The sequence below is a fragment of the Calonectris borealis genome, chromosome 2, assembly GCF_964195595.1.
Source record: "Calonectris borealis chromosome 2, bCalBor7.hap1.2, whole genome shotgun sequence".
NCBI classification, from domain to species: Eukaryota; Metazoa; Chordata; class Aves; order Procellariiformes; family Procellariidae; genus Calonectris; species Calonectris borealis.
The window spans coordinates 25,884,198-25,901,764 of NC_134313.1; the positions used below are offsets into that span (position 1 = coordinate 25,884,198).

General features: G+C 37.9%; 1 protein-coding gene across 5 annotated transcripts in view; it reads right to left on the bottom strand.

The window, feature by feature from the left end:
• Nucleotides 1-6,831: 6,831 nt before the first annotated feature.
• MTDH (metadherin) overlaps nucleotides 6,832-17,567 on the bottom strand; it is a 35,954-nt gene continuing 25,218 nt past the window's right edge. For 3 of the 5 annotated variants that reach the window (XM_075141405.1, XM_075141408.1, XM_075141406.1), the window contains 3 exons: nucleotides 16,278-16,397; nucleotides 11,249-11,408; nucleotides 6,832-9,640 (listed from right to left, as the gene is read on the bottom strand). In XM_075141405.1, coding sequence (XP_074997506.1) covers nucleotides 9,570-9,640; nucleotides 11,249-11,408; nucleotides 16,278-16,397 — 351 coding nt within the window. In that variant the 3' untranslated portion in view covers nucleotides 6,832-9,569. Of the gene's footprint in view, nucleotides 9,641-10,640; nucleotides 11,112-11,248; nucleotides 11,409-16,277; nucleotides 16,398-17,567 lie in introns of all 5 variants that reach the window. The other 2 variants (XR_012672292.1, XM_075141407.1) reach the window with 2 other exon arrangements.

A 17,567-nucleotide genomic window follows, 5' to 3' on the forward strand; every position in this document is an offset into this window, starting at 1 on the left:
GCCATCCAGTTCTTCTCACCGGTGTTCACCACAGACAGAGGTTTGCCACGGAGCTTTACAGAAACTTCCAGTCTCACCCATATTATTTTTTTCTACGCTCAGAAAAGCACTCGACTTTCTCACAGTGTCACATCCTCTGCCAATTCACCCATCTACTGTTTAATATGGAGTCACCAATGGAGATCACTTGCTTGCCAGCCAAGCCTGGAGAACATGTCATAGGACCTGGTGGCTTTATACTGTGGAAACATCAACTGGGTTTGCCACCTTCAATCTGTCCTGAATCCTCTTGACAGTTGACTTGCTGAGCACATGTTCAAATCAAACACAGTTAGCCAATACTTGCCTTTTTCTGCAGCCCATGCAAAGGCAAACTGCAAGTACTGTACATGAAATATATGCACTATATATAGACTTTTATATACACTATATATAATTACAGGCCCATGGCATGTCCTTCATGAAGTGCAGAGATATAGCACAGATGGATCTGTTTCTTCAAGAGCAAGGAAAACACTTCTTTGTGGTGCTGATGGTGCAGAAAGTTTAATTGCATGAAGTTAGTTCCAATTTATAAGTCTTCTGTATGTATTGGGAAATGCAGCTAGGAAATCTACATTAAAAGCCACATAAGATGCAGCCACAAGTACCAGCTGTGTGTGTGGGGGGGTTGCGACTGAAGCTCTCTACTACTATCTATTTTATATTGTCTCTTTTAAAGAGAGACAGATCAAGGCTGCTAATGTTCTTCCAATTATAGAAACCAAAGATACTCTTGGCTTTTCTTCGTCACAGGCTCCTCCAAATGTTTAAAATGTCCTCTTAGGATCCCTCATGCCAGAAGTAACATTGATAGTTTAAATCATATGCCTAATTTTTCATCCTCCACTTTGTATAGCAAATGGCATCATAAATACCAATGTAGCTCTACTGAAATAGCATTATTTGGCAACTGATCCCCAAGATAAACATCACTTCAAAGGCATGTCTCACAATCGCACTGCTTTCTGCTGTGTGTCCCACTATAAATTATCAATGTAAAGTGTATTACTGTGTTGTGACTGTAAAGCATTTTATAGGCATGCACATCTGAACATGTCTGAAGCGACTTTGGGAAATCCTGATCGAGCCAACATTGCAGAGATCTCCCAACTCACGCTGGTATTCAGTAATGGACTGGTAAAAGCACAGAGAAAGTTTAATTGCAATAACACGCAATTCTAACTCATCATCTCTGTTGCAACTCATTTAGTGTCAAACATCTACGTACAAACCTTTGGAATAGAAGTGGCTTAGGCATGGCATACGGAAACCCCATCTCTGCAGACCAGAATGATACACATTTGCCACTTTGGAGAGCAGCACCTCCTATTTTGTACTAACTCAGCATCTCATTCAGTCAATGTTTAAAGCGATTCTGATAGTGCTCTGAAATTAAATCAAATTTGGTGGGGCAAGTCAGTAGGTATGTAACAGTACAATGCCATTACTATGCATCCTGCAGCTTCCTTATTGCACACTCTTGTAGTGAAGTACCTAACACTGCCAGCTTCTCAGCATCCGACTTTACAGGCACTTAACTGCCACATAGGACACCTTCATATTTGCAAGGTAGTCAGCACCCCTCGCTGAGAGTTTTTACCACTGCTGATGGAGACATCCTTAAAGCTCTGGCAGAACACCCTGCTGATAGCTCACTTCATCTGGAGCAGGGCTGAGCCACCGGTTTGCCATAAATAAAGAACAGAATTTGCAGCTAGGAATTCTTCTCCCAGTTAACTTGTCAAAATACCTTCTTTGAGGCAGACTGCTCAAGAAATATTTGGAATGATTAAGTCTAAAGAGTTTAAAGCCTCAAACTGTATCATGTCCTCCACACAGTAGCAACACAAAGCAGAAGTAAAACACTCTGTGAAAGATGTGTGGTGCTCTCAAGAGGTGCTAACATTACATTAAGTCCTTACATAAGAAAATGCGTTCCAGCATGATGTTCTCTGGCAGCACAGAGCGATGAATCCCAGCGGCATACTAGCACAAAGTCAAAATTTTTAGTGATGGAGTTATTAATGCAAAGTGAAGCACTTGAGATCCTGCTTCCACACGTTGACCTTGTGCTGCACGACAGATGTTCTGCCTGGAAGCGAGCAGGCAAAAAACTATTTTCTGATGTGACACACATGACTTCTGACCAAGTTTTTCCACATCATTTGCATGATGTGACTGCAGAAATCCAAAACACATGGCAATCCTTGGGTATGTAAAACCTGCCCCTTTCAGTAACCGGCATGGCAGGCTTTGGAACCCTTCAATTATGCGTCTCTGTCATAGTCTACAAAGTGTTTCTTATATTCAAGGCAGTACAAGATAAAGTGTTTTACTCATTACAAAAACAATCACTAAATCTGTTGTTCTGCATGCCTACTAAGGACTCGCAGTAAAAGACACACTCTTAAAACATCGTAAAGAAGTTCCACAGTTAACGGCAGGCTGCATGACTTGGATGACTTTGAACTGCATCTCTATAGTATATGAATATAAAGTAGCACAGTATTGATTTTCCAGTTCAGTTCTACCAAGTGCTGAGCATCCTGAGCCCACTCCAGAAAAGCACTTAAATATATTTTACTACTACCATTGTTCAAAAGTGTTCAATCCCTAGGTCAAATCTGAGTAACATTATTTTTGCTTATTAAAAAGACAGATTTTCCCTTTTCTTTTTTTTTTTTTTTTTTTTTTTTAAATCATCACAGTAGTTTGGAGCAGACAGCTCTTTGAACCTCTGTCCCTGGAAACTGCAGAAAAGAATTCCAACAAAAAGGAAGAAAATATTTCAAATCTCTAGTTTGATTAAGATCTTTAAAATTTTTAAAAATTATCAGCCAGGCATGACAGTGACAGAAAAAAAAAAGAAAGAGATCTATGAAGGGGGACCCCCCCCTCCACCCCCATGATAAAGTCAATTGTGAAAGTCTCATACTTAAAGTAACACCAATATTAACCCTACTCTATGCAGGCTACAGACTTGACTTACAGCAGAAATACTGGAGAGCCAGCTGGAGTAAGGACACCTCTCAAGTGCCACCGCAGCCTTGGCGTTGTTTACCAGCTGCACTTGCACTTCTGGAGGCGAGCCAGGCCGGCAGGGCAGGCGCGGGCAAACGGCACCGCTGCTGTAGGGCGTTGGCCGGTTGGTCTGCAAGAGCGCAGGAGTCGCCGTACAACCTCAGGTTTGGTTCTTCTTGCAGCGGCCACTCAGACCGTGCTGCAAGCATGGAGAGAAAGATTTATCTGAAAAAGTTTCAAAGAACTTGAAAGAGTAGCTTTGCAGACAAGCCAGTGTAACTAAGATGCAAAACTGGGACAAAATAGCTCGAGAGTCAAGTGAAAGATGATGCTAGCACGGCAGGTTGCTTGTAACAGACAGGTCACTTGAAATAGGCACCTGAGGTAGCTGCCCAGTCCTAAACTGCACCCGGCAAAACTCAGTTGGGCCAAGACTACAGCCTCTGTTTCACTGAATTTATAGGTTTTTTTCCCCCCATATTATCAGAGAAGTAAATACTGATGGATTACATTCTTCTGTCATTCAGAAGCATCTAAACTCTCTTGGTGGTTATGAAAAGGACACTGTCCAACACTGCATTAGTCTAAAGCAGTACAGTCTTTGAAGGAGAACGCATGGACCTCCCAAACGCTCATCCAAACGTCTGGAGAAAACCACCTTGAAAAGTCCATGCAGGATTTGACTGACAGAAAATACAACTATTGAGACATGTTTTATGCATACCACAGAAAAAATCCAAACACATATGGAAGCAGGTAGCAGTCATGTGTAATTTTGTAGTAGTCTGTGTATTCTGTTCATAATTTTACTGCATTCAAACAATATGGAAGCATAACCGCCCAGCTTAAGTATGGCTTTTTTTTTAAAAAAAAAAAAAAAAAGAAATCTCACTTCATTCACATGTAAATCCGTTTTTTATGTTTAGTCTGAGATACCTTCTAGAGATTTCATAGTCCCTCAGTTAAGGCACAACATACAGCTCCAAACTCACTGGGCACAGAGGAGGACTCATCACTGGGTTACCTGGCAAAACAGGTGTCTGCATGAGGAACACTTATGGTCTTCCAACTCTTCTGGAGCAGAGTTCCAAAAAGTAATCTTAAGAGGTTTGTTGGTGGTTTTTTTTTTCTCTTTTTTTTTTTTTCTTTTTCTGAGATTGGATAAAGGGAAGCTTTAAGGAAAACATTATTGCTGCAGAAATAGTTTTGCCAATTACAATTTGATGTTAGGATACTTCAAGCTTAGTCAGGAAGAGATTACCTTGCCAGCCATCGTAGCTTGCCTTCCAGTTTTGAATAAGCAAGATGAGGAACTAAAAGATGAAATGAGAATGAAGAAAACAAGAGTTTCAGCGTGTGCTAGATCCCTGAAACACCTCAGCTCCCAAGGCATGGATTATTATGGACACATGGAGTATCACCTATTTCAAGCAGCTTCTTTTCCTAGACAAGCACAAAGCAATAGCGGTTGACATTGGAACAACTACATTTGGGAGCCTTTCAGGAGTTTGTGTGTGCAGATCAAATGAAAAAAAAAAGGCGAGGGGGCTCAGAGGAACTGAGCAGCCTGAGCTCCTCTCAGCCTTTTGTAAGGCAATTCTCTTGGTTTTCAAGGCAATGAAGAAAAGTTTAAGGAAATACCTAATCACAATATATACAAATAGGAAATTCAACATAGCTGTTCATTAGCAAACTAGCTAACTAACTAAAAGTGGAAAATTAATTAATTTGAGCTATAAATAAGATAACTTTAAATCAGGATGATTTAACTCTTGCAGCCAATCTAGAATCCAGCCGGTAGCTCTTTGTAAATTGTAATGACAGCTTCAGGATTGCCTCTTTCCCCTTCAGAAAGATGTTGCCTTCTTTTTAGTAACCAGAGATTATAAACCATAAGGGGCCATCAAATTGATTTCACATACGATTGCACTCTGCTCATGTAAGGACTGGATTTGGGTCAGATCTGAACTTGCAATGATGGCAACTTCTTGAGAGAACTCATTCTATAGTAATTTCAGACATGGCTGCAGATATTTTCCACATACAATAGCTGCCTACATGTATGGGTGAAAAATGCAAAGTTACCAATCTTTCACAATGCCTTCGGAGACTTCTGAGAGCAGAAGCACAGCTTGTACATCTCCTTGGATATACACCCAGCCCCTCAGCCCCTCAACAGCAAAGGGACCATCAGCTGATACAGCTCCTATTCTTTTAGCTAACAGGCTCAGAAAGACACGGCTCTCCAGTCCAGCATGCCTCTTCAGAGGACACATTAAAGCCTGGCTGTCCAAGAGTGAGAGAGTCCAAGTTACAGTATCACATCAGAGAGAAGTTATCTCCCATCCAGAGCTTCACTTGCAAGCGTAGCTCAAGGCATGACTTCGCTTGTTAGCTGCGTAGATAAGGATGGTCAAGGAAATAGTAGAGTCATGAAAAAACAGCTGTGGCAGCCTTAGTCAGAATGGCCTTGGAAAACAAAGCTTTCGGTAACAAAGTATTTGGTTTATACTTCATCAGATATTTGAAATAAGGAATGACTTAACTCCAAGTCAGAGCCTATTGAACAGCTAAGTGGGAAACACTGTGTGTGTAGAAGACTTGCTATCCGTGAGAAAACAGTGAGCCATCCTGAACTAGTCAGTTTTACGAGTTCATTGTGGTGATCCGGTGCCGAGTGGTCCATGACTTACCCTCTGCCATGGACTGAATTAAAAATACTGAGCCAAGTTAAGAGGTCACTTGCTGCTGCAGTTAGGATAGAAAATGTACTTGCTTTGAGCTGCAGATGTTCCTAAGCGTGTTTTTTTAAGAGCATTGTATGAAACCCTGAAATCAGTAGTTTCATGTTAGGAGTTTTAAATGCAATTTTCCTTTCCAGAATACACCAAAATTAAAGACATCATAGTTTCAGTAAAGAAACTGATTTTCAGTGTACCAGAAACCTTCAGCTTGGTACAACTAACCAGATATTTAAAAGAACACAAGTTCAATAGTTTCATAAACTGAAGGGACCCAATATGGAGACCAGACAATTTTAGCAATCCAACCAAGTTTCAGTAGGAACAGTCTGTGAACCATTAACAGCAACATGCTATAGAGTACAGGAAACAATAATTCCACCCCCCCACCCCAGCCTATCTGATAAAATACGAGTTCTCCCACTTCGTTCCCAACATCCATCCGAACTAAGAGCAGTTCTGTTAGTCCTGCAGGGAATAAAATCCGTGGTGATACCGCACTACTTTCAGGGTAAGAACTATTGGCCACGCAGCCCATCCTGGCCCTTCTCCCCATCCAAATTGACTCAACCGGTGCTTTTAGTTCTTAAATGGAAGCAATTCACTTGGAATTTTAACAGTAAAATAATTTTAGCAGTATCTTTTAAGAAGTAATTCCATTTTTTAGTGTTTTTTTTTTCTTCTATTTACAGCAGAACAATGAAGAAATCTTTCAGTACTGGCCTGGAAACTGAAACTTCATTGGTACTCAGTGGTCACCAGAAGGAGACTCACAGGTACAAGTGGCTGCAAGAGACTTGCATTTTTTTTTTTTTAACAACTGAAATCTTGACTGGTGACCAACTTGAGTCATTTAAAGGCAAAACAACTATGATTAATAATAGCTGAAAGTCTGCTTAAGCCATGTATTCTGATGTCTGCACTTTTCAAAAGCCTTATTCACAGGACAATCCCATGGCTAGGAACTATGAGTAAGGCAGTTTCCAGTGAGATACAATTCAGTTACAACACAACAGTACTAGAAGTATTTCTATAAAGTTTGAAATGTTTTTAATATGTACATTCTTTCTTAGTAAATATTAAAGTAGTGCTTTTCTCTTGCACTTTTTTCTTTAGACTTCTAAAAGGGCATCAGAAATACAGTTTTCACCCCCCTCCAAACCAATGCACAGTTGTTACCTTCGTAACAAGCACATATGAATTCTGTACACCTTTCCCTTCCCACAAAATAAAAATATGCCATGACTATCCAATTACACATCATCACAAGTTTAAATTACGCATACAAATAATTCCAGAGTATTTAGAAAAACCCAACATACTGGATTTATGAAACCATTCCATGCATTCAACAACAAAAAAAAAGGAAAAAAAGAAAAAAGATTACGTTTCTTTAAATGGTGTTTTCTCTTTCTATCCAAGTACCAAAGTCTGGATTCAGTGTATCATTAAGACTAACCACTGCTTGAGTCATAGAAACTGACAGTACATAGATAACCAAGTTTCTATTTATAGACAATATGCTATACAGTTACTACCTCTTTAATGAATGTCAAATAAAGCAAGTTTCGCTTTCTAAGATGTTGAAACAGCACATTAAGAAAACAGTAAGAGGTGCTGCTAAATAGGTAACAACATTTTGAAAGGAAGGCTATGTATTTATATGATCCTGCTTAGTAGCAGCAGTTAATTAGCAGGGTTCCTATATTGTTAGCTAGTTTGCTTTTTTCCAGAATGACAAGCTATTCAAGAGCTAGAGCTTACTAAGCCAGAAATATCACCAATTTTATCTTCAAGAGGGGAAAAAAAAAGATTTATGCAGTGAAAGCCCTTGGGGGCTCTCTCATTACATAAAATCTTTGTATTTTCTACAGGAGAGGCTCGTAGCAAAACATACAGATTGGAAACAGACATTTTGGACATACATTACAAACCTGAATTCAAAAGGTATTCTTTTTAACCTTTACTATGAAGAAGACAAGTAAAATTAAAATAATATTTACATGCAAAGTACTCTGCATGATTTTGTAATATCCTATTTTTGTGTTTGCCTTAAGATACTCCTTGAAAAGCTGTACTTCAGTGCTAAATTTATTTTACATGAGTCTTGACAGATATCAGTCTCAGGCATTACTCCCTCCCAGTAAATAAATCAATACTGTCAATATGCTCAATTTATTTTAACAAATCAATTTAGAGTGTCACATGTTCCTGATATACAGGGGTTAATACCTGTGCAAGTTAGTATCCATTTATTAGAACTGCAGTCAAGTACAGTAAAGAGTACAAGATTGTTTATCAGTACCATGTGTTACAGCTGTTAACAATTCTGTTTGTGCCACAAAACCAGAAGTCAATCATTTAAAAAAAATCTTGGCTCTTCTCTAACTGAATTTACCAGGTGATGTTAATTACCATCCTTATCAAACAAATTTTTTTAAAGGCTATTTACAGTGTACATGGCTGAGCATGCACCTTACAGACACAAACACATCTGCCAGTTTGATACCATGTAATTACACAGTGCCTGAAAATGACAACACATCTTAAACACCATTTTAATTAACAGTTTCAAGCGGGAAATGGTCTTTATTTTACAACTGCTATACTTGCATGAATTTTTATTTTTTTTATATAAAAACACTAACTCCTGTCCAGAAGTCTAGACACATTCTACATACTACAGGTTAAGGCAGTAAAAAAATGTGTTCCTGATAACTGGTCTTGACAATGTCAATTAAAGCTGTCTGAAGCCACTCCAGTTCTCCAACAGATCTTTGAAATCCCAAATAATTTGTGAGTGAAAAAGGTTTGCTTTGCTTTCTTCGGAGTTTTGGTAATAGAGAATAGAACAGAACTGGGTATGGCAGAACAGAATTGGGTATGGCAAGTTAAGAAGTGTTAAGTGAAGGGAACGTTTGATTTAAGTTCATTCCATAAGTTTGAAAGTTGAAAGGATACAGTTTTAGATGGGAGTCTGAATCAACCAAAAACTGTAGGGAATGAAGGAGAAAACCAATTTTATGCACATTACTGCATTCTTAAAAATATACTGTTATCTTCAACAATTCAAGTAAGGTAATAGACATTATCAAAAATAACTTCATGAACCATACTCAAGTTTCAAATCACATTCTCAAACTTTTAACCCAAAGCAGTTTTATTGTGTTAACTTCATATAATAAACCATGAAGATCTGACTGTACAAATGGTTAATGATTTGCACTTGTGATTCCTGTAATAGCTAGCAGACTTGCTAACCAACTTACTGTAAAGATATGGCAGATTATGTATTTAATCAAAGCACTTTGATTTAGGCATGAAACAAATTCAAATGGTTGACATTCTGTGCTTCTAATGCATCACTCATAAGAGAGGCAAGAAACACCCACTATTGTACAGACAATTATTTTTACAGAAAACCCTTCCTTGAAATTCATCTTTTAACCGCAGCTGTAGATGAGAGTATAATCTGTTGTAAACAGGGCACTGTGTTGTAAAACCAGTTTTTTTTAGTTAAGATCTCTCTCCAAAAATTGGAAAAACAGACTCTTCAGAATGTCTTTCAAATGTAGCATGTTCTGTTTGCTATATCATAAAGTCACTTTCCTTTGATTCCTCTTTAAAGATGTTTGTGTTCACAGCAGTTCTGTTTTTAAAAATTGTTTGAAATTTATATAAAATTCTGTACATGTTCACAAATTATTGCATAAACAGCATAATCTTCATGACAGTATTCAGCAACACATGTCCATCTCAGGAAGTTCACGTTTCCCTTCTTGCTTTTTTCTTCTTTTTAACTTGTTTGGGGGATTCCCAGCTTTCTTCAGACTTTGCTAAAAACAAAACATAACTACAGTGTTAGGACTGAGAAAGTTTACACAGAATTGACTTTTAAAATCTTGGATAGTACACCCCATATTATCATGAAGTAATTCAGAACAATCAACTAGCATGATTTCTGAAGGAGAGTTATACTTACCTGCTTCTCCCAAATAGCCTCATTTGAAGTGCATCATTTGCTAATTTAAACCTATTTTTTTATACCACAAATACAACAATTGATACACAACGAAGGTAATTCATTTTGTAGATGTATTATTTACAGTAGGGTCATTACTATTTTTTGGCTAACTGGAAATAATGTACATGTACACAATTGACATTAATTGTTCACTTTTATCAGATTACACTGTTTTTAACCACTAAATATAAGTGACAGGTCAGAAGAGTATTTTTAAAAATAACGAACTACATAAAGATGTGATTACATGGAGTCCATAATCAAATAAAGCAGCACTATGTTATCTTATTAAAACAGATTGCCTTAAAACATACTGGCTGCCAGAAGTGGTAAATCAGATAAAATATTGTATATGCTGAACATAAGAGATGTTCTTTCAATCTCTGAGGCATGAATCAGTCACAAACGCCTTTATATTTTAGAACCAGAACAAGTTGTAAGCTGACACATTGACTTCAAAGATTCTGTTGTTTAATATATTCAAAACCAAGAAGCCAATTAGTGCAGCTGAATGAGACTAATATTATGAAATGGTCTAGTTTCTTCTGCAGTCATTAAAAACTGGTTTAGTACTTCAACACTTAGCCAGGACCTTCTTACGAAATGTCAGTATTTATTAATCTCATTAAAAAGTCTAATTCAAACAACTTTTTTTTTTTTTAAAAAAAAAAGCAATGCCTTTCACGTCCTGACTTCCCTTCTAATTTTTCTGTCTTACTGGGTGAGTACTTCAGTACAAGCATTTTTGCTAAGTACAACAGAGGACACGTTTGACATCTCTGGGCACAGCATATTTTTAAAAAGCAATGTACCTGCAGTAGTTCAGCCCGATGTATGTGCTGTTAGACTACCACAAAAATAAGTGCATCACCCAATATCTTTCTACTCCCATATTAGCAACTGTTTTCCTTTATGATTACTACATTTCATGGAAGCATATGGAAAAAGATGTTAATGAGCTAAGTTGAGAAGTCAAAAAAACCGCAGTAAGTTGAAAATTGAATTGCTTGTATTTTTTTCCCAAGTTTCTGGTAGCTAATCATCCTGTCAACTGCTATGTTAGTACCCATCTGTTCCACTGAAGTCTTGCAAGCAGGGCTTTGAAACAGTGTTGGCAGAACTACTTAGTCATAGCATGGAGGATCCAGTCCTGATGGTGAAGAGTATGTCCAAACGTCTGTTAAGGACTGGACAAGGCCAACAGACATTTTCAGTCATTCAAGCATACGAAGCTAGTTTTTCCTCACGGTGAAAACACATTTGTCAAAGTACTTCAATGAAAGCTAAAATATGGCAAGATATATAAATGAAATACATAAATACCTGATACAGCACTCTAAACTCAGGGCAAAGCACTCTAACTATATATGCTCTCTGGGGAAAAAGTACACCCGAATGAATTGTACTGAGAGATACTTACTCTGTGGAGGAGGCACACTGTTTTGCTTAATATTGGGACTAGAAACATCTGTCTCTTGCAGCATCTGTGGCACTTGGGAAGCAGTCTTGTCAGAATCGCTTTCTGATACAATTACAGATGGCTCAACAGTAGAAACAGCAAGCGAAGGAGCCTCCTCAGGCTATTTGAAAAACAAAAAAAAGTTTCCAAAAGTTTATTAATTCATATAACGGTAAAACACTCTTATATGGTGTTATTTTGGCAGTATACTTAGCAGCTGCTGGAAAGATGGCATTGAAAAATTAACCCAATATTAAAATCCTTCCACATTTTAAATCAAGGTTTCAAGACTATGACTGCCATCTAGTGCCAAAACTTTTAGTTGCATACAAGCAAAGATAAACCACACAAATGAATTCTTAAATACATGACATGCAAAGAAAGGGAGAACAATCTAAAAATCAGTAAGATCCTAAAAAGATTCTACAATACATATTCAGAAGAGATGCAAGATGGTGAAACATATGCATTTGGTTGCAAGGCAAACAGGCAAGCTGTATAGGTCCAAATACGCAACTCAAAAGCCAAAATAAACCAAACTTTTATAATATTTAGAAAGCATTTGCAGTCATTCTTATCAACTGCTCAAGACACTCTGTACGCTTATATTAGAGTAACAGATATTTCGAAAGCAGTCAGAAAGTATTTCAGTGGAAACTACTGTAGGAATAACTGCCAAGTAAAAGATACTCCTAGTATTTTGCAATTATCCAGTTTATTTTGAAAGTTCCCACTACAGAGACAAGATGTAACCATAGCTTACTGTGTAGCACTTACTGGAATTAAAGTACAGTAAAACAGAAGTCAAAATGCAAAAAACATTTTAACATTCCAATAGGAAAGTCAGAACATAAAAAAAAACGTATGAACCCACAGCAGGTGACCTACTGACAAAAGGCTTCAAGTAAGAGTGTATTAGAAAACAGTGCCTCAGTCAAGCAATAAACCCCAAACTTTAGGATGTTATTAAGAAGTCATGGCTGTAGTTGTGCCACAACAGCCAGGACCCGGAACTGTCACAAACTAGTGAAGTCTACATCCAGTCCTTGATGTGAATGTACACAAATCCTATATTATAGTCACCAATTTGTACTGTTTCCATGACTGTAATGTAAGCATCTCAAAAATTTAGTCAGAAGATACAAAAAAGCAAAAAGATACACTTTTTTACTTTTCTTTTTAATCATATCATACTGAGCAAGAAGTTAAACAGCTTTGATTAAAAAAAACAACACATGAATTTAGAGAGTAGTAGTTCTCTAACCTTTTATGAATAGAGGAGTTTGCTGTGCCCTTACACATCAACTGAAACAAGTTTTTTTAATAACTATAATTGCAATATTTCTCTTAATCTACTGAAAATATGGTAATCTTGAATTTTTTTTTTTAATATCAACCATGCTGATAAAATGAACTCCCATCCTACAGGATTTCCAAGTTTAGCCCATTCTAATGTTGTCTAACAGTTAGCAATCATCAGCTACGTAAATACGTGAACTCTAACAAAATGGATGTGGCTTCTAAAACAGGAGGAGGATTTAAAGCTCCCAGTTGTGCAAGGTAATTGATTCAGGTGGTATCATAGTTTTGTTAGGACAGAGTCACTCTCCGCCTGTGGGTAAAGCAACTCAATTAAGATTTAAATGGCATAATTGCAGCTTGAATATTAAAGCATGCAGTATTACTGCAAATGTAACAATACAGGTACATACAGCATTATCTGGACATTTTTCCAAATACCATACTTCTGTGTGAATTTTGGATGAGGGGAAGTGGATGGCAATACCAAAAATTAAGAATTGGGTACTACTCTTCACTAGGATATTCTGTATTAACAAATCAGTTCAGAAAGGAAACCTGAAACAATAAAAGCCTATTTGATAATATAAATAGTTATATGCATAATTCTACAATTTATTAATGAAGTAGTGACTTGTGAAACTGTTACAAATTAAGGATTTCCAAAAATATCTCTTCATTTAAAACCTGTGCCTGCTGATAAAATGCCAAAGGTTTCCATGCAGCCCAATGTATAATATGAGAAAAATATCATCACCAGATAAAAATCAGAAGTGTTCAACATTCAGCTGTTACTGGTCTTTATGAGGATATTCTGGATAACAACTTATTTGTACTCAGTTTATTTTTCCTCATATTTCGTTGTCATGTTTTGGAGCATTTGCTCAAGACTAGATTACCTACCTTGGAATCTTAAGTCATCCATTTCACACATCAGTCACAGACTGTTTCTAAAACTTTTTGGAACAGCCAAGTCAAACAACATCAGAAGGCATCTCTGCATGTGTGAAATTACAATGAAGCCAAATCTGATGGCAAGGAGACTTGATAAAGACTGACAGACCATCTGCATTGTCAGATACAACAATTCACAAATTGTCCTTTATCAAGTCCAACTAACTTCTGGAGAATGTTGTTAGTAATAGTTTTGTTTGTCCTTTGCCCCCACACCAAGTTTAATACAGACTATGTCTTGTTTCACAAAACCGCCACTGACTAACACAGTTATACATAGGCACATAAATGAACAGACTGAATTTAAGACCCAACAATAACAGGAGCACTCAAGCCCCCAAAATAGTGCACAGTGTAGGTCTACATCAGAGCTGAAGCCATCAAATCACCTAGGAAGCTGTGAATAGTTTTAAACACTAACCAATTGAGCAAAGTACTGGGGCCGGTCCAGTTCAATATCTTTATCAGCGATCTGGACGAGGGGATCGAGTGATCCCTCAGTAAGTTTGCAGACGACACCAAGTTGGGCGGGAGTGTTGATCCGCTGGAGGGTAGGAAGGCTCTGCAGAGGGACCTGGACAGGCTGGATCGATGGGCCGAGGCCAACTGGATGAGGTTCAACAAGGCCAAGTGCCGGGTCCTGCACTTCGGCCACAACAACCCCAGGCAACGCTACAGGCTTGGGGAAGAGTGGCTGGAAAGCTGCCCAGAGGAAAAGGACCTGGGGGTGCTGATTGACAGCCATCTGAACATGAGCCGGCAGTGTGCCCAGGTGGCCAAGAAGGCCAATGGCATCCTGGCCTGTATCAGAGAGAGTGTGGCCAGCAGGAGTAGGGAGGTGATCGTGCCCCTGTACTCGGCACTGGTGAGGCCGCACCTCGAATACTGTGTTCAGTTTTGGGCCCCTCACTACAAGAAGGACATGGAGGTGCTGGAGCGTGTCCAGAGGAGGGCAACGAAGCTGGTGAAAGGCCTGGAGCACAAGTCTTATGAGGAGCGGCTGAGGGAACTGGGACTGTTTAGCCTGGAGAAGAGGAGGCTGAGGGGAGACCTCATCGCGCTCTACAACTACCTGAAAGGAGGTTGTAGCGAGGTGGGTGTTGGTCTCTTCTGCCAAGTAACCAGCGATAGGACGAGAGGAAATGGCCTCAAGTTCCGCCAAAGGAGGTTTAGATTGGACATTAGGAGAAATTTCTTTACTGAAAGAGTGGTCAGGCCTTGGAACAGGCTGCCCAGGGAAGTGGTGGAGTCACCATCCCTGGAAGTATTTAAAAAACGTGTAGATGAGGCCCTTAGGGACATGGTGTAGTGGGCATTGTGTGTTGGGTTGACGGTTGGACACGATGATCTTAGAGGTCTTTTCCAACCTTAATGATTCTATGATTCTAAAGTCTACTGAAACTGGGCTGATATTTTGGCAGTGCCAACACCTGGGGCCGGGGGGTGTGGAAATCTAACTGCAGATCAGAAGAATCATTACATGTACCTGAAAAGTATTTCTCAAATCAATTTAGATTTCTAAAAAGCAAAAGCTAGCCTTTTGGGATGCACCAAAAGTACATCCTCTTGCTAGACGTCAAAAAACCCACCTTGATGTCACAACCCAAATATGAGTCTTCTGTCTACACATTTTCAATTATGGCCTCCAACACAAAACCATGTATTTGCTTTTAAGTTTTTTAAAAAACACACACTGCCAGGAACAAAGCCACTTGCACACACAGGCAGATGTCTTTTTTCAGATACAGCTTCAAAAGACCCCACAAAAAACAACTTTGCACTAGTCAGAATAGGTAGCTGTTGCTCACCTTGAATAAAGGTTGAACTGAACCTAAACTACATAATTCGATGTAGGATATTTAGAATAAGCTAAAAGTATGTCCGAATGTGCTTTTCAAGGCACATGTTCTCAATAAACACTTTCCGTACTTTTTCTTTGGTGACCTGCAACCTCTCGTAAAAGATTCCATTCTAATATTTTCATTTGAATCTTAAGACCTTGTTATCTTTATAAAACAAATGCTTAGCAATTAAAAAGTAAAACTCAATATTCTGGCAGATATTCTGTGGTACCAAACTGCTGTCTTGCTGGTATTGTTCACTCTTTATGGAACATAAAACCAATACCATTAGAAACTTTAAATACTTTACTTCTTCCTACAATGTGATGCTTGTAGTATAACAGTATCTAAAAAAGCTGCTAGCTGGAGAAAGATTAAAGAGAGCTTGCATTCTGTAGAATATTTGTTTCAACTGTGAGCTGAAGCAAACAGTTTGTGAATTAGTTCAAATAAAAACTTTTCTTATTCAGTCATTAACATTAAGCTGAGCACAGCCATTAAAAATCAAATTTAGACTGCATTTAAGTCAGAATATAGTAAGTTAGTAACACTTCACTCTTTTGCAGTGAAACAGTAAAATATGCTATTAGTCTTGGGCTCAGACCTATTAGTTCTTAGTTAAACTATTGCTTTAATATTCAAGCAAGAAAATAACTTGACAGTCATGAAAGTGGCTACTGATTTAGAAGATACTGCTTTTCAGAGCAGACATCCTTTTTAAAACTTGTAACTGACCTATATCTAAAATTCAACTTTTCAATCACCTTTATATTCATAAACATATAGCCTGAAGCAGTATTCTTACTGTAACCTTACCTACACATATTAACGTTTCAATGGACTTTGAGCACTTCCAAATCAGAAATTGTAACATAAACCCAATTTTGTATCCCTACCTTAGCTGGTTCACTAGTACTTATGGTCTTCAGAGAAAAAGCTATTTCCTGCTGTGGTTGAACTTTTGAGGTATCCTCCTGAAATTCATCTCCAGCTTCTCTATCCAGTTCTTCAGTGTCCTACAAAAGGGTGGGGGGAGGGGGGGAGAAAAAAAGAGCCCGTGTTGCAGTAAAGTTCTGACTCTTCTTGCCTGCACATCAGTTTTGTTGCCATAATCAGCTTCTATAACTAAGAAAATCTATCTAAAAAAAAAATTAAAGTAGTGGGCTAATATTAGCCTATGCTAACACTCAAAATTTATAGAACAACATAATACAAAAATACCCATGGAACCCAATAAAGCCCTGAAAGCAGTATTCTTCATGCAATTTACTAACAAAAATCCCAATCTCTGAATGAATTGCACTTCACACTCCTGTGAAATTCTAAGAATGTGAAATTAAACTGAAGTTACTCTAAAAACTTTGCAGGAGTATCAAGATGAGACTTGACTGCTCTCAATTCCGTGCTTTGTTAGAAGTAAAATGTTTTTAAATGCAAGCTCTGCATACTAACCTGTACAGTTTTCTGTCATATATTAAGCTTTAATAATATTTTTGCAATCCAATTTAGTCTGCCATGACGCCTGTAAAACAAACCTCTTGGTACAGAAACTGAAAATATATCCAAAGTACCCAAGAGTCTCAACCTTTACTCCTTAAACACTCTAATGGTCGAAAGTTTTCATTTTACATGAGAAATTAGTTACATTTGTTTATAGCACCAGAAGAATCCTGTGATGGTGAACAGTAAATAGAACACAGGTCTCCAGTTTTAAGCTGGAAGTACCTCTTGAAACATTGTTCCTTCACTTACTTCCCCTGGAACCTTGTGAAAACAAGGTCACAATCTAAGTCTGTTGATTCTTGACAGGAAAGAATATATATTGCCTTACATCTAGCTCTGAAGGTAGCTTCCACTGCCTTGACAAACACTGAAGTCAATAAATATGAGTGTGAACACTTAAGTATAATCAATGAGAAAGATTATGCTGTTTAAGTGAACATGTTCAATTTTCAGAGGATAAATATACAAATTTTGAGTGAGTTTAAAGTAGGATTGGCAAGTTAAATCACTAAACTGCTATAACAAGGATAACTTATCTGTGATGTATTAGCAATTGTCTGCTCCTCTTAAGCAACACCCCCCAATTTTCCATAAAAATTTAATACAGAGAAATTCTCATCTTTAAATGATGATCTCAGACTGATGGATTGAAAGAAAAAGTAACAAAATCAGAATTGTTGGAG